Source organism: Globicephala melas, chromosome 12 (assembly GCF_963455315.2).
Source record: "Globicephala melas chromosome 12, mGloMel1.2, whole genome shotgun sequence".
NCBI lineage: Eukaryota > Metazoa > Chordata > Mammalia > Artiodactyla > Delphinidae > Globicephala > Globicephala melas.
In genome coordinates, this window is record NC_083325.1 from 54,525,892 (window position 1) to 54,544,051 (window position 18,160).

Here is an 18,160-nt window from a genome sequence, read left to right on the forward strand (position 1 = left end):
AAATACCACTTCGCACCTACCAGGATGACTGTAATCAAAGATACAGACAATAACAAGTGTTGATGGGGATGCAGAGAAATTGGAAACTTCATATACTGCTAGTAAAAATGTAAAATGGTCCAGCTGCTTTGGAAAACAGTTTCTCAAATAGTTAAATACAAATTATAAATATAGATACAAATCATAGACATTTAGATAGGTACTGTATGATTCGATTTATGTGAAATGTCCAGAACAGCATATCCCTTGAGGCAGAAAGTAGCTTAGTGGTTGCCAGGGCCCAGGGGGAGACAATGAGGGGACATGGGAGTGACTTCGAGTGGGTATGGGGTTTCTTCTGGAGGTGATGGAAATGTTCTGCAATCAGTAGTGATACTTGCATTACTCTGTGAATGTACTAAAACCCCTGACTTATACACTTGAAAGGTGTGAATTTTATGGTATGTGAATTACACCTCAATAAAGCTGTTATTTAAAAACAAAACAAGAACAGACTAAGGGGTGCAGGTGTTGTCAGTGACTCCAACTTGGCAGCCTGCATCCTCTCTATTTGGCTGATGTGGTGAACTGTAGAAAGGGACCCACGGCTACCTGTCCCGTTCTGTTTGGGTCTCCTCCTGACCTACCTCAGAGCACTACCCCACTAACCTAAATTCTTGCCCATCAGAGCTGAAGCAGCAGCAATAATGGAAACAACAATATGGCTAATGTTTATTGTGAATTATGTGCCACGTGCTGCTGGAACTGCCACCACACAGGTGTGAGCCCCATCAGCTCTCACCTGGGCGCTGAGGGAGCTCTCCCGTCCTGTCTCTAACTCAGCACGCGTCCCTTACAGCAGCAACCACTGCCCCGCGGCATCAGCTCCCACCCTCGTTTTTGCACCCCAGTTCCCTTACTCTCTCCCTCATTTCACTGCAGTGCATTGATGGGGTTGCCAGATAAAATACAGAACAACCAGTTAAGCCTTCATTTCAGATAAACAGTGAATAATTTTTTAGTAGAAGAATGTCTCCAATATGGTACTTCTCTGTTTAACTGAAATTAAAATTTAACTGAGTGTCCTGTAATTTTACTTGCTGTATCTGGCAGCCCTGCACACCGGCCCCCAGACCGTTTCTAAAACATGTGGAGCTCAGTCTCCCCCAAAGAATTTTGCATTTGCTCTTCTCTCTGCCTGAAATTCTCTTCCCCCAGATGTTCACATGACTCCCTTTCAAATGTCAGGTTTTTGTGCAAATGGGACCTCAATATAGTGGTGTCTCTGAGCCAACTTCTCCCTGGCACTCCGAGGCTCTTTACCCTAAGCCTTCATCACCACCTGACATGTTATATATTTAGTTGTTAATTGTCTGCCTTCCCCTCAGGATACTGGGAATTCCTTGAGGGCAGGGCTTTGATGCCCTGCTTCATTCCCATTGCTTAGAACAGGACCTGGCATGGAGCAGACAATAAGTTGATATTTACTGAGTGAATACAGAAGTGTTTTGCATGGGTTATCTCATCTAATGTTCCTAAAAGTTCTCTGAGACAAAGACTGCAATCAATCCTGTTTCATGGATGAGGGATCCAAGACACGCAAAAGCCAAATAACTCGCCCAGAAGCCCCCTGCAGCCAGTGGTGGGCTGGGTCCGGACACAGGAGCTGGACCCCCCGAGCCCCTGTTCTGGCCCCGCCTCACCGCACCAGGTCATTGTCACAGGCAGATGAGCACCTCAGAGCTAAGGCAACAGGCGTTTCTGCCTCCCTCCCACTTCGATTATTTGGGTTAGAGGAAGGAAGGAGCCACTGACATATCTAAGAGTCTGTATTTGCTTCAGACACCTTAATCCCGGAACTGAATTGCACTGCTTGATTTTGCCCACATAGTTACCGTTTTTTAACATGAAGTATATCGAATAACCATTTAAGCACCCATGTAACAGAGAAGTTTGTGTGGGTGTCTATACTCACTTTTATTTCTTCTTGAACATCAGGATTACGGAAATTTAAATCAGGTTGCTCTTTCGTAAACTGATGAAAATAGCATTGGTTTCGTACTTCATCAAAGTGCCAACTGGAGTTTCCATATACACTTAACTAGCAAACAGAAAATAGCAAATCAGTTGCTTAGCACGGTTCCTATGATGGTATCGCCCACAAAGGAATGATCATTGCCATCCCGGCCCCTTGAGGACTGAGTGCACAAATCCCCAGAATTTTTTTCTAGCGGGAGCGCTAGGTAAATTAATTCCCAAAAATGCCATCCACTGGCCTAATGCCCCACAAGTGTGGTTGTGATGTGTTTGTACAGTAGAAGCTGTTCCCAACAACCACAACATGAAACCAATGCTCTCAAAGGCAGGACAAAGGCCAGCTTAAGGAGCAGACATTTCTAATATATTTCCTTGAATCTTCTATCCAGGCTCTGGAATCCTGTTTGTGAAGAAAAGCAAATGGTGGCCAATTTGGGAGAAAGACATATTGTATTGGTCTTGGAGCTTGAATCCAGAGAGAGCAAGTGTTTAAACTGTATCCTTAGAAAAGTATTAGAATCATTCAAATTAAAACTCTACTAGTCCTCGGGAATAAAAGAAATCTAGCAACTTCAGGTGTTGGTTCCCAGCTACGTCTGACATGGGTGTGGCTTTCCTCCTTCTAGAAATGCTCATGTCCGTGGCATTTCCAGAAGGAGGAACTTGTGTGAGGGTTCCTCAGGGCTCTGTCTTGAGCCATTTGTTCATTTCACACTAAAGAGAACATCTGGACAGCATTTACAAACTGAGGGATTTTGCATAATATTTTCTTTTTAGTTGGAAGACCTAGTCACACTGGGTCCACATTTCCATGGCAACAACTGGCCCAAGCTAAGTAGTAGCTGATGCCTTTTGAGGAAACATACTCTCGCCAGATCACCTCATGGCCCACCTGGATACAAACCAGGATAAGATTTTTACGGTATATATCAGTATACAGAAAGATCAGTATATAAAATACAAAAAAAAAAAAAACTCCACAAATCTATTTCAAAGGGACAAACAATCCAACAAAAAACTGGGGAAAGAAACCATTAAACAGGCATTCCACAGAAGTGGAAGCTCAAGTGAATAAATGGATGAAAAGGTGTTCAACATCATTAGTAATTAGGCAACTACTACATTAATAACGAGTAATTAGATAAATAATCATTAGCAATTAGAGAAATGTAAAATTAAGACCTCAGTGTAATTAGATAATAATCATTAGCAATTAGAGAAATGTAAAATTAAGACCAATTTATGTTCACTCGGTAAAAATTAGACTAGATCCAGTCCACAGCCCTTTCATGTATTAGTTGTGAACCAGGGCAATGCGCTTAACATTTCTCTGCCTTGGTCTATTCATCTGCAAAATAGGAATTAAAGCCTAACTCATAAGATTGTAGGGTGAATTAAATAAATTAATGAATATAAAACACTTAGCACAGAGCCTGGCACACAGTAAGCATCTAGCAAATGTTTGCTAATGTCATCATCACTTTCAAAGGTGGTGGATCAGGGAAAAGAAAAATTAGGGAGATGAAAGTGCCAGGACTTGCTAAAGGCCTGTTCACCAGGCTGCACATTAGTGCCATTCATGGAACCTGGGATACGGGAGGTTGGAGGAGAAGATCACACAGTCGGCTTTGACACGTGTCCTTTGAGTGCCCTTGGGTCATCTAAAAGTTGATGCCCAGGAGTCAGCCTCTTTAAATGTTTATGGAGGTCAAGAAGGAGGCCCTGGAGGGGGGACAGACGATCCAGAGGAAAAGGCTCCGCAGAAAGCAGGAGAGAAGGTGAGCTAGAGTGGACAGAGGGACTGTCCTGGGACAAGAGTAGAGTTGCCAGATAAAATATAAGACACCCAATTAAATCTGAATTTCAGATAAACAACAAATACTGTTTTAGTGTAAGTATGTCCCATGCAATATGTTACACTAAAAAATTATGCACTGTTTATCTAAAGCTCAGATTTCACTGGGCTTCCTGAATTTTCATTTGTAAGTCTGGTAACCCCAGACAGGAGAGACATGGTCTCAGCTGCAAAAGAAGTGACTAGGAAGAGGGTGGGAATGGGGGCAGGTGTGATGGCTTCTGTTCTTTCTTTAAAGTAGAGTTTGCTGCCGAGAGTGATAAGATGGGGAGAAGGCAAGAGGCGGGAGGGTATGTTGATCAGCTGGATTTAGTAAACTTCCCCCAAACGAATGGCTGGATCAGTTCAGGTGGGGACAATGAGTGTGTCCAGAGGCTTAGACACCGAGGTTCAGGTAAAGAGAAAATGGATGGTTGGGTTTATTTATGGCTAGTGTTTTGTTCGACAGTGGAGTCAAAAAGCCAGAAAGGCAAAGGGGTCTGAAGAGTAGCAAGACAGTTACTGAACAAATAGGACATGGAGTTTAAGCTGGACAGAGTGGGAAGTAAAGGAAGAAGACATTAATAGAGAGCATAGGTTTTAATTTGCTGAAATACATCAGCTCTACAATAAAATGAAAACTCCAGATCCAAAATCAAATGATTAGGAGGCTTGGGACTTTATTTCTATTTCTTTGCGAAACTTGTTCCCCTTCCCATAAACTATACCCATCATTTTTTTTTCTTTTAACGGGGCTTTGTAAATAACCAGTTTAATCACTAAAGAGCTGCCCATTTTCCCTCTGTTAATCAAGCACATCGGTACTCACCCAGTTGTTGGGCGGTATGGTTTTGCCATTTGCACGGGTACAGTCATGCCAGATATAATAATCAGTATATTTCCCTGTCCGGTTCCGACTCCATTGAAACCAAGCATGTTTATCACTGGTGTGGTTTGGTATGAAATCGATGATTAATTTTAAACCTAATGAATGAAAACATTTCAAATGTTAGGACAAGATTATATTAGAATAATGTAACAGTGAAGGAAAAAATGCTTTAAGTTAAGCATTTGGAGAAATGCTTTTCTTAACCCATCCCACCCACCTTCCATTAATTTACCTTTATCATGTATGGCTGCAACCAGATTCTCAAAATTTTTCATTGTTCCGAAAATGGGATCGATTTCTCGGAAATCTTCAACACCATGTCGGAAATCTTTAAGGGATGATTTATAAAATGAAGTAATCCAAAGAGTTTTTATATTTAAAGTTGTGATGTAATCTAGCTTATCTTGAATACCTGAATGAAAAAGTCAAAGCCATGAAAAATAAATAAAGTTTTGGTTTTTTTAGTTGAAGGATTAAAAATAAAAGGAATAGGTCTAAGGTGGAAATATTTATATTGAGACAGAAATATTTAGAATTTGTTGAATATGGGTGAAATTCAAATAGCAAGGTCTAGTTCTACCAACAACAGCAAATTAATCTTCTAGCAATAACCTTTGACCTTTAACATCGATGCATAACATTTAAAAAAATCTGTCTGTGGCTTGTTCATATTTTATACTTAAAACCAAGACTACACTATTGTTAATTTATTCTACACATGGTTTTTGAGCACCTAATCCAAGCCAGATGCTGGGCTAAGTGCCAAGGTACGAAGAAGAATAATACATGGCCCCTCATGGTCAAGTGGTCTGTGCTGCACTGTCCAGTGTGTAGCCACTTGCCATGTGGCTATCAAGCACTGGCAGTGTGACTAGTTTGAATTGAGATATGCTGTAAATGTAAAACACACGCTGAAAAAAAAAAGAAAAAAAAAAACACACGCTGGACTTTGAAGACTCAGTATGAAGAGAAAGAATGTAAAATAGCTCATTTATATTTTTATATTGATTATATGTTGAAGTGATACAGTGGATGTGTTGGAGTATACAAAGTATATTATTAAAATTAATTTCACTCGTTTCTTTTTGCTTTTTTAATGTGGCTTCTAGAAAACTGACAATTACCTATGTGATCCACATTCTATTTCCTTTGGATATTGCTGAAGCCAAGAATTTATACAGAAGAGAATTCTAGAGTTGGCTGAGAAGAGATATGGGAATGAAACTGTACTTGGGACCTCGTAGGATAATTAGCAGATAGTGGCATGGGGTGGGGGGGTGGGGGGCGGTGCTTCTAGTTCAGAGTCCTAAATGCAGAGCCAGAGTTGAGTTTAGTATTCAGCCTCCAGTAACTTTCTGTGGGACTCTATGTGGCTCCCTACAATCAGCCTGTCCGAGGTCACAGAGACCAAAGCACAAAGTCCCCTGACTCCTGGCCTTGGGGCTCTTCCCCTGTAACAGGCTGCTTATCTTTGTCCTCATTGTACCTCAGTTCCCCTATGTGGGTGGCTGTCAGACCACACAGAGTGTCAAAAGGCAACAAAAGAATTTTAAGGCAGATTTAAGTCAGAATTTTGATTTATATCAAAAACGAGCACAAAGGAACAGGATGATAAAAACAGAGGCTGAACAGACACAAAGTAAACAAGGGATCTCCTAGGCCCACATTCCAGGGGACAGAAGGCAGTAAACTGAACTGAAACCTGGAACATTTTCTTCAAGTAATAACAACAAAACCCCCTCAAAAAAACCCAAAAAAACCCCTCAACCTCAAGGAAAAATACCTATTAATTATAGGAAGCAGCCAGTCCTTCAAGGAAAAGTTACTGGAAATGGCAAATGTGAGAGGTGATTAGAAGTTGCCCTTTGCAGGAGAATTTAGATAGAGATTACAGAGGGAGGGCCAGGAAGTGGGGAGTATATTTTTGGGTTTAGGGTTTTGGGCTCTATTCCATCAAAACATCACTTTGCAAAGCATTTCCTTTGTAAGAAGCAGGTGCTAGGACCATGCTGGGGGCTGGGGGTTGGAAGGAAACTCACCCAGACACTTACAAGGCAGTATCAGAGGTGCTGCTCCTGCAAAGCACCACAAGAGCTCTGGGGAGGGGAGCGCACCCACTGATCGGGAGGTTAAATACAGATTAATGAAGGAAGCGGGTTTGAACTGCATCTTGAAGGACAGAAAATAGTTCAATTAGCTAAGATGCAGGATGACTTTAAAAAGAGAAAAATTATATGAGTGTGAAAAAGAAAAGCCTTTTATTAGTTATCAGGAAAGTTGGAGATTTCAAGAGTGTATTTATAACATTTTAAAGTTTGATTAAGCTCATTTCCACTTCCCATACTCTATTAAATCATTCTGTTTTGTCTTCTTCAAGCCAAATATCATTATCAAAAATTACCTTATTAGTTTATTTGTTCCTTATTGTTGCCCTTAACTAGGGTGACCATATCAACCAATCCAATCTGCCTGGGACAGTTCCTGTGTATGGTTTGTGTCCTTGTTTACACAATAAATAATTAGGACATTCCACACATAACACACTAGGAAATTATTAGCATAACTTTAAATTTTTTTAACTTTTTTTATTAATATGGATATTGTTTTTAAATAATCCTTAATTCAAGTAATGACCAACCCACTCTGTGCCTTTTCTTCTTTCCTTCATTTCTCAGAATTTAAGCTTTAGAGACTCAGCCTACACATTTTAAAGACATCACTTAATCTTTTTCTAAAATATTATTTATGCTTTGTTCACCAATCAGAAACTCTCCACCAGACTGCCAAACCAGCCACTGTGCACGCTGGAAAAGGAATGCTAAACAGTCACTCTGAGACAACCACCTCTAAAGTGCACAGAAGCAGGACACATTTCAAGAGGAAACTTGCCCACGTAGGAAGTTAGAATGGATGACCAACTACGCAAAGGTTCCTAGCAGGCAATAAACTAAACAGCTCTTTGGGGGCTCAAAGGGCTCCAGCAAGTAACCTTTCATCATATGGGAAGAACTGTTGGGCTCTGCTGAGGGGCTTTTAAACATCATCAACAAGGAGAAACGTGGCGTGACCAGTCATACTGGATGGAATGTGCTTACCGCACAACCCAGGCATAATGCCCTTCAAGAACTGAAAGAGGCCTCTACAACCTCATCTCGGACACGCCCCAAACTCTCAAGGCACGCACCTTTTAGATCTCCGTTCCCATCCTTGTCGCTGTCCTTGAAAGACCTCGGGTAGATCCGGTACATGGGCCCCGCCTGCCACCAGTCCAGGCACTTCGGAGAGATGGCAATGATGCCTATGGTGGCCCCAGTGAGCACGAGCACAGAAGCCACGGTGAGCCAGAAGAGGATCTCCCGGGGCACCCGGTAGCGGGCCTGGCCCGAGAACCGGAACAGCACCTCCTTGGGCATCCCCGCGTAGGGCCGGACATCCTTCAAGTCGGGCTCCGCAGGGCCAAAGATGTCCACGGCATTGTGCTGTGGGCTGTCCTCTGGGCTGCCTGGGTCCGGGTCCGTCTCCAGGATGTCTTCATTTTGTACAAACCCGTTGTTTGTCCGGCCTCCCTTCATACTCATTCCAATGGAATCTCTCTTGCCTTTATCCTCAGCCATGTTTCACAATCTTATCCCTGCGGAGTGCCTTCCTGCAGTAACAAAGGTGGGAAGGGAACTCGCTGAATTGCTTGGTCGTGTTAACGAGCTTTCGTGGTTTATGAATAAACTTGGCTGGACTTTGCCCAGCCAAGGAAGAAAGGGTAAAGGTAAAGGGAGTTTTAAAAAATTCTCTTTACACCTGTGAGGCTGATGAAACTATAGTCACTACACTGAGGGATTCATTTCTGGACTGGGACCTGGGCATAGAGGAGGGCAAATGGGAAGAGGACACAGGGTTCCATTGCAATTTAAGGTGTTACTTGATTGAGTACACAGATGTTCAAAGCAGCATTATTCACAACAGTCAAAAGGTGGAAACAAGCCAAGTGTCTATCAATGGATGAATGGACAAACAAAATGTGACACATGCCTTAAAAAGGAATGAAATTCTGACCATGTGCTACAACATGGATGAACCTTGAAGACATTATGCTAAGTGAAGGAAGCCAGACACAAAAGGATAGATATGGTCTGAGTCCACTTATATGAAGTACTTAGACAAATTCATAGAGACCAGAGCAGAACTGTAGTTACCAGGAGTTGGAAGGAGGGGGGTAATGGGAAGTTTTTGTCTAATGGATATAAAGTTTCCATTTCGGCTGATGAAAAGTTCTGGAGGTGGCTGCACACCAATGTAAATGTACTTAATGCCACTGAATTGTACACTTACAGATTCTTAAAGTGGTAAATTTTATATTATGTATATTTTACCACAATAAAAAAATAGCTTACATTTCTTTTTTCTTTTTAGCTAGCTCTGAGAAAAAGAAACAAACACCAAATTTTGCAAGGGGAAACAGGCTTTTTATTTTTTGTTTTGAAGGTCTCTTCTCCTATAAATGCAAGAGGAAGAGGATTTGGAGGCAGGGAACAACAAAACCTTTGTTACTAAAGCTATTTTATTTTATCTCAATTCAAGCCAACCTGATAAATACCTATTTGTATGCTCAGTTTGACCCCAGGTGCCTTCAGTTTTTTCAGTTTTTCCTATTTCCAGAAGAGGAAATGGCTGTCCATTCTTGGAAGCACTTTTCAAAGTGGGAGAGGCAGAATGAGGAATTCCATGTCTAGCAAGTTCAAGTGCTTTATTATAGGTAAACAGTTCTTAATGCGAGCATTAAGAGTTGTTGAATCATTGACAAGTATAAAATACAAATTTGCAACCCTGAGGAAACTGCATTAAAGTTAGGTGTGCTTTCCTAGAAGATTATCAAACCTTAAAAGAATGCAATGATTCATGGCTCCCGTTTAATCAGTGGCACATATAATAAACAGCTCTATGACTCATTTGATCAAATAAGAATTTTTTTCTTTTAAATGAGGAAAGTTATATGAATTCTTAATATTATTGTTATTTTGTAGAGTTACTTAGAAGCAGTAATTGGTACAGAGGAATGAGCGATTTGATTTTCACTAAGTTATTTTTAAAAATGAGTAAATCCCAATATCTAGCTCGTTGAATGCATCCAATAAGTGGCATCTCTCATCATTATTAATTAGGCATGTTGTATATTTTTTTTAATTAAAGGAATTTAACTTTTATGTCTTCAAATTGCTTCATCACTCAAACACATAATGGTAATTTTCACAACAGACGCTAACTGAAATGCAGTTACTATTTGGGGATAAAAAACAAAATGCAAAAATACCCCTAGTTTTACAATAATTTTAAATTATAAAAATAACTTTTAATTATAAATACTTAAGTTCTAAGTATTCAATCATACAAATGCAAAGAAAACTCTACATCATAACAATACAATTTCATGACAGAAATGTCCCATTTTGATCTCTCCACATTTTATTAAAAATAACAATAACAGGGGCTTCCCTGATGGTGCAGTGGTTAAGAATCCACCCGCCAATGCAGGGGACATGTGTTCGAGCCCTGGTCCAGGAAGATCCCTCATGCCGTGGAGCAACTAAGCCCGTGAGCCACAACTACTGAGCCTGCGCTCTAGAGCCCGCGAGCCACAGCTACTAAGCCCATGTGCCACAACTACTGAAGCCCACCCCCCTAGAGCCCGTGCTCTGCAACAAGAGAAGACACCGCAACGAGGAGCCCGTGCACCGCAACGAAGAGCAACCCCGGCTCACCGCAACCAGAGAAAGCCCACGCACAGCAGTGAAGGCCCAACATAACCAAAAATAAATAAATAAATTTATAAATAAAATACAATAACAACAATAATACTTCGAACTTCCAGAATATGCAAACTAGAATCTTTTAAAAAACAATCTGGAATAATCATCTGGTCTCTGGTGGGAGGATCATTTAAACAATAAAAGCAATTACAAAAGAAGATTGAATTGACTGAATAAAATTTTTGAATTTTTTATATCACAAAGCATACTAATTGAAGAGCTTATGACAAATTGGGAAATGCATTGGTAATAAATACGCCGAAGAACTTATGTTTTTAACATTAAAGATACGTATATATTGTTCAACATATTTTTACATATATGAAATTTCGTAATATCAATTTTAAAATGTCAGTAGGAAACGTGAAAAAAGAATGTAAACATATTTAACACAAATCAACTCACTAACGTTAGAGAAATAAATAAGCATTTTCAATCACATTGGCAAAGAATTTCTAAAAGATTATAGTACTGATAAGGATCCAGTGTAAATTGACACAATAATTCTGGAAAGTAATCTGGCATTTAACATTTTCAGAGGCTAAAAATAAATAAATGGGGCTAGCTCTACTGGATTTTAAAATAAAAACTCCAGAAAAATGAAGAGTTGTTACTGAAGAAGGATAAGTCAAAAGATCAATTGAACAGATTGGAGTCATCAAAAATGGACCCCTACTCCCTATACAGAAGGGAATTTAGAATATGACAAGTGAGGAAGTCAGTGAGGAAAAGAGAGATTTTTTAGTAAGTGATGTTGGACAATTGGATAAGGAGAGGAAGTATAATATGATCAGAATCATGTGGGAAGAAATAGCACACACATTTGTGCATGCATGTTGAATTTCAGCTAGTGGTTGCCTGGAGGCTGAGAATAAGAGAATGAGGATGAGAATCCTTGGACTTAACGCTTTTCTTGTACCTATACTTGGACTTATACCTTACCCTGAGTTATCTGTCCTTAGCATATATGACTTTCATAATAAAAAGAGGGGAGAAAATGTTCATATCCTTCAACTCAGCAATTCCACTTCCAAAACTCTATCTTAAGGAAATAATTCAGGACAGGGACAAAAGTTTATGAATAATAGGCTTATTAATTAGTGTTATTTATTACAACAAATATTGGGAACAACCAAAATGTTCAAGACTAGCTAAGTAAATTATTGTGCATCCATGTTATGGAATATTAGCCATTGAGCATATTTTCGAGGATTTTTAATGACATGGAAGAAATCCCACATTATTGCATTGAGTGGGGAAAATGCAGGCTATAAAGTAGTTGTCCTGATTATGTAAAAAAATTTTTTTCATGTAGATTTGTAAAGTCCTATTAGAAAAAGTGTTTACAGTGTTTATCTCTGGGTTCTAAGATTATGCGTGATACCCATTTTGTTCTTTAAACTTTTTCTGATTTTTCTGTAATGAATATGTATTACTCGTCCATTAGAAAAAATGTAAGTTAGGAAACCCTGAGTTTGGAGTCTCCCTAGAACTTCCAGTCAGGTGCTAGAGTTCAGTTTAAGGTGACTCCTCCTAACATCAGCCATCCAAAATTCATAAATATCCCATACTCAAGATTTAAACTAAAGAGAGAAAAAAAAAGCAAACTTCAAAAATCAGAAAGAAAACATGGATTCAATGAACAAGTATGGAAACACTGGAGAGAAGAGGAAGTTGGCGGCAATTCGGAAAAGATAGCCACAAAGTTAAGAATTCCCAACAAATACAAGGTATCAGTATTACTTACTTTCAAGGTGACTTAGAAGGAAATATTGATTGTAGAAAGCCAAACACACTGACTGTTAAAACTTCTAAACATGAATAAGGAACAAGAACACTAAGGAAGCTTTAAGAGCTAACTCTGATAATCAAAACAAAGAATCAGAGATAATGAAGATAATCTCTCAGGAAATTCAAATCCCAGGTGAGTTACACAATCACAATAATAAAGCAAAGAAGAATGAACTATCTAGAAAACAGATAACAGAACAATGGAGGCTATCACAGGACCCAGAAACATCCTGCAATTAAACAGAAACAAACATATAGAAAGCAGTAATCAATTAAAAAATGTATTTTTATATTATATATATGTATTTTAAAATATATATGTACTAGGATTCATTAAATGAATTTTAAAGCCATTCACTCATAAAGACTTCCACTCAGCAGCAAACCCACCAAAATAACTTACAGTATATAACCTGTCAGATTAGTAAACATTTAAAATAGAAAGATTTGCCATATTGCATTTACCTGTTTATAGCCTCTGTGATCTAAGGGTAGGATCTGCTGCATAGTCATCTTTAAGTTCCCAGCATCCAGTTCAGTGCCTGGTAGATTATTAAATGAATAAAAGTAGTTACTTAAAGATAGATAGACCTAACCCTATGCTGAAGAAAAAGGGGGGGATGAAAAAAGGGGGGAGGAGGGGGAGCAGGAGGATTAGAAGGAAGAGGTGGAGAGGGGAGGGGGGAAAAAGAAAAGTGGAAAGTACATTCTGCACAAAAATGTAGATTTTTATCACTTAGCCAAATGTTCTTACCTTGACACAGTTTCATGAGTGAAATTTTAAGTCAGAAGAAGTGAGATTCAAGCTTGCCTCCACTACTTGCTCTCTGTTTGATCTTGGACAAAATTTTCTCTGAGCCTCTGTTACCTCAGCTGTAAAACAGTTTTAAGTAGAAGGAAACACTAAAATAGATTTGTCCCAGCTAGAGAAGGAAGTTCAATTTATATAATCATTGAAATCAAAGGAAAATATCTAAACATGTTTTTGCTGGAAGTTAAACTATTTTAAAACATTTTTATAACAAAGTATAACAAAACAAATAGCAAAAGAAATGTTAACAACTTGAAAATGTGACAGATGTCAGGACAAAACCTTACTATTTCTACATATAAAGAATGAATGCAAACCTTTAAAATCAGTAGCTAAATTACATTCAATAAGATTAAAAAGGATTGCAAATTATATATAAGAAATTAACATCACATAAAAGTAACTGAAAAAAAGTACCTTTCTGAAGGAATTAAAGAATACAAATTAAAACATTAAGGTACATGATAGATTAATTGTATTAGTAGCTAATTAATGGCATCACTGTATCCCTTAATGGTCTTTTGCCCCATCATTCCTTAGTCCCTTGACACACGGAGTCTGGACTTAGACGTATGGCTTGCTTTGGCCAATGACACAAAAAGAAACTTGACACAAAACGAGGCTTTAAAAAGTGCTCCTCTTCTAGATCACTGCCATCACGGGTAGATTAGGTCCAGGCTGGTCTGCTGCAGGATGTGGGAGATAATGGGAAGGACTCTGGAGTCTTCCCATCGAGGGTCCTCTAGATTAGCCAGTCCCCAGGCAGCCAGCCATTTGACCACAGATGCTTGAGTGAGTCCAGCCAGGACCAGTGTTCAAACTGGCCTATGAACAACTGTAGTGTCATGAAAATTAGTAAATGGTTGGGTTACTTTTTGGCTTTGACCTTTAAAAAACAGACTGATTGAGGGATAATTGACATACAATAAACTGCACTCTGAAGTATACGATTTGATGTTTTAACATGTGTATATATCCATGAAAGCATCACCACAATCAAAATAATGAACATGTCCATCACCTGCAAAAGTGTCCTCTTGCCCCTTCGTAGTCCCTCCCTCCTACCCCTCCCTGCACCTCACCCTCACCCGCCACAGCCTATGCCTGTCCCTGCTTTCTGATCTGCTTTCTATCACTATAGATTAGTTTGCATTTTCTGGATTTTTATATAAACGGAATCATCCATACAGTATGTAACTTTTGTCTGGTTTCTTTTACTCAGCATAATTATTTGGACATTTATCCAACTTGTATGTATCAATATTTCATTCATTTTTATTAACTAACACTTTTTTTTTAGAGGAAGCTGTGGTTTTACAGAAAAATTGAACAGAAACTACAGAGAGTTTCCATATACCCCTCTCTTCTCTTCTACGTCTGCAGTTTCTCTTATTATTAGCATCTTGCATTAGCATGGTACATTTGATGTACAATTGATGAACCAATATTGATACATTATTAACTATAGTCCCTGGTTTGCATCAAGGTTCACTCTTCGCGTTGTACAGTTCTGAGCGTTTTGACAAATGCACAGTCATGTATCCACCTTTATAGTGTCATAATGGAATTGTTTCGCTTTCTCGAAAATACCCTGTGCTTCACATATTCATCCCTCCATCCCCCTGAACCCCTGGCAACCACTGATCTTTTTACTGTCTCTATAGCTTTGCCTTTTCCAGAATGTCATATAGTTGGAATAATATAGTATAAGCCTTTTCAGACTGGCTTCTTTCATTTAGTAGTATGCATTTAAGTTTCCCTTATGTCTTTTTGTGGCTTAATAGATCTTTTCAGTGCCAAATAATATTCCATTGTCTGGATGTACCAGAGTTTATCCATTTACCTACTGAAAGACATCTTAGTTGCTTCCAAGTTTTGGCAATTTTAAGGCTACTGTAAACCATCACGTGCAGGTTTTTGTGTGGACATAAGTATTCAACTCCTTTTGGTAAATACCAAGGAGTGTGATGGTTGGATTTTATGGTAAGACTCTATTTTGCTTTGCAAGACACTGCCAGACTGTCTTCTATTTTGGAAGGCTGTACCATTTTGCATTCCCACCAGCAATGAATGAGAGTTCCTTGTTGCTCCACGTCCTTGCTAATGTTTAGAGTTGTCGGTGTTTTGGATATAAGCCATTCCAATATGATTATAGTGGTATCCCAGTGTTTAGTTAATTCCTTTCTATCATGGAGTAGTATTCAACTCTATGAATATACACCACTGTTGATAACTGAACATGTATTTTTTTTCCAGTTTTGTACTGTTATAAATAAAACTGCTGTGAACAGTCAGGTACAAATTTTTGTAATGATATAGTTTTCTTTTCTCTTGGGTAAACACCTAGGAGCAGATGGCTGGATCATATGGAAGGTGTACATTGTCTATGTTTAACCGTGTAAGAAACTGCCGAACTATTTCAGAAAGTGCTTGCACCATCTTACGTTACATTCAGCAGCGTCTGAGGTTCTAGTTCTTTCACATCCTTGCCAGCACTTGCTATGTTCAGTCTGTTTAATTTTTGTGATTCTAGTATGTAAGTAGTGGTATTTCATTGCTGTTTTAATTTGCACATCCTTTTTTTTTTTTTTTTTTTGCTGTACACAGGCCTCTCACTGTTGTGGCCTCTCCCGTTGCGGAGCACAGGCTCCGGACGCGCAGGCTCAGCAGCCATGGCTCACGGGCCCAGCCGCTCCGCGGCACGTGGGATCCTCCCGGACCGGGGCACGAACCCGTGTCCCCGGCATCGGCAGGCAGACTCTCAACCACTGCGCCACCAGGGAAGCCCTGCACATCCCTTTTGAATAATGATGTTGAGTATCTTTTCAGTGCTTTTTTGCCACCCATTATCTTTCTGGTGAAGTTGATGCTGGCTAGGGGGTCAGCTAGGGGGGTCTCAGTTCTCTACCCATGGGTCTCTCCATGCTGTCTCTCCACATTGGCTACTTTGGGCTTCCTCATAGCATTCTGGCATGGTCCCAAATGTGAGTGTCCCAGATGAAGAGAGAAAGCAAGGCAGAAACTGCATCCTTTTTGTGACCTAGCCTCAGAAGTCACATAGCATCTTTTTGACTGTACTTGATGTACCAAGGCCAGAGCCAATGTGAGAAGTTACAGAGCAAAGGACATACAGGGAAGCCATTAATTGGGCTTTTAATGCAATTAATCTATCATGTACCTTCACAATACTTTTTTAAAAAATAAATTTATTTTTATTTTTTTATTTTTGGCTGCATTGGGTCTTTGTTGCTGCGCGTGGGCTTTCTCTAGTTGCGGTGAGCGGGGGCTACTCTTTGTTGCGTGCAAGGGCTTCTTATTGTGGCGACTTCTCTTGTTGCGGAGCACAGGCTCTAGGCGCGTAGGTTTCAGTAGTTGTGGCTTGTGGGCTCTAGAGCTCAGGCTCAGTAGTTGTGGCACACGGGCTTAGTTGCTCCACAGCATGTGGGATCTTCCCGGATGAGGGCTCGAACCCGTGTCCCCTGAATTGGCAGGCAGATTCTTAACCACTGCGCCACCAGGGAAGCCCTGGTTTTGTTTTTGAAAGTAGCCATCCTCATGAGTGTGAAGCTGTACATCACTGTGGTTTTGATTTGCATTTCCCTGATGATGTGTGATATTGAGCATCTTTTATGTGCTTGTTAGCCATTTGCATATCATCTTTGGAGAAAGGTCTATTCAAGTCCTTTGCTCATTTTAAAAATCAGCAAATAAATCATTATTTGCTGTTGAGTTGTAACAGTGTTTTTTTTGTTTTGTTTTGTTTATTTATTTATGGCTGCATTGCGTCTTCATTGCTGTGGGCGGGCTTCCTCTAGTTGCGGCGAGCAGGGGCTATTCTTCATTGTGGTGCATGGGCTTCTCATTGCAGTGGCTTCTCTTGTTGCAGGGCATGGGCTCTAGGCACACAGGCTTCAGTAGTTGTGGCACACGGGCTCAGTAGTTGTGGCTCGTGGGCTCTAGAGAGCAGACTCAGTAGTTGAAGCGCACAGGCTTAGTTGCTCCGCAGCATATGGGATCTTCCCAGACCAGGGATTGAACCCGTGTCCCCTGCCTTGGCAGGCAGATTCTTAAGCCCTGTGCCACCAGGGAAGTCCTGAAAAAAATAATCTGTGTCCTAAACAATAAATATTCCATCAGCTAGTTTGTGTGTAATTAGAACAATGATGCCCAAACTTTGGGATTTTATAGGCAAGGAAAATTCCAAAAAAAAAAAAAAAAATTGGAAATCAAAATATGGTACCAGCATTTTATTTTGCTCAATAAAGATATTAACAAATAATCTAGGATTCAGGCCAAGATGGTAGAGTAGGAAGACCCTGAGCTCACCTCCTCCCACGTAAGTTTGGCACACCAAAATCACAACTATTTGCAGAGCAACTACGGATGAGAACCACACGAAGAATAGCAGAAAAGATCTACAACTAAAAATGAAAGAACCACAAAGGGCTTCCCTGGTGGCGCAGTGGTTGAGTCCGCCTGCCGATGCAGGGGACACGGGTTCGTGCCCCAGTCCCAAGTACCGAGAAACTGTCTCCTGGCAGGAGACAACTGGGACTCACCCTGGGGACATAGATGCTGGCGGCAGCCATTTCTGGGATCTCATCCCAACATGAGGACACCGTACTGGCAAGTGTCATTTTGGAATCCTCCCTCTAGCTGATGAGCGCTGGGACCTGGTCTCGCCCGCCAGCCATTTGGCTCTAGTACTAGGACACCCCAGGCCAGGCATCTAGCTGGGTGGGACACGGCCATACCCACCAGCAGGTTGGCTGCTGAGAGCCACCTGAACCTGCAGTCTCCCTGAGACTTGGGCTTGCCCACCAGAGGGCCCAGGACCTGTCCCCACTCACCAGTGGGCCAGCACTAGCCCTGGGACCAGCCTCACCCACCAGTGGGGTTACATGAACCCTGGGGCCACAGTGGCCCCATAACCAGCCATGTCAAGACCTGGCCCACCTACCCAGCAGGCCAATACCAGCTCCAGGACACCATGGATCCCACAGCCATCATTGTCAGGA

At 40.5% G+C, this 18,160-nt stretch overlaps 1 protein-coding gene across 1 annotated transcript in view; it reads right to left on the bottom strand.

The window, feature by feature from the left end:
• The window catches only part of SLC3A1 (solute carrier family 3 member 1), a 37,313-nt gene extending 23,935 nt beyond the window's left edge, over nucleotides 1–13,378 (bottom strand). Inside the window, exons 1-5 of the mRNA XM_060309392.1 lie at nucleotides 12,797–13,378; nucleotides 7,924–8,385; nucleotides 4,972–5,151; nucleotides 4,680–4,834; nucleotides 1,955–2,080 (exon numbers count right to left, since the gene is read on the bottom strand). Of these exons, the coding sequence (XP_060165375.1) occupies nucleotides 1,955–2,080; nucleotides 4,680–4,834; nucleotides 4,972–5,151; nucleotides 7,924–8,353 (891 nt within the window). The 5' untranslated portion in view covers nucleotides 8,354–8,385; nucleotides 12,797–13,378. The remainder of the gene's footprint in view (nucleotides 1–1,954; nucleotides 2,081–4,679; nucleotides 4,835–4,971; nucleotides 5,152–7,923; nucleotides 8,386–12,796) is intronic.
• Nucleotides 13,379–18,160: the final 4,782 nt, after the last annotated feature.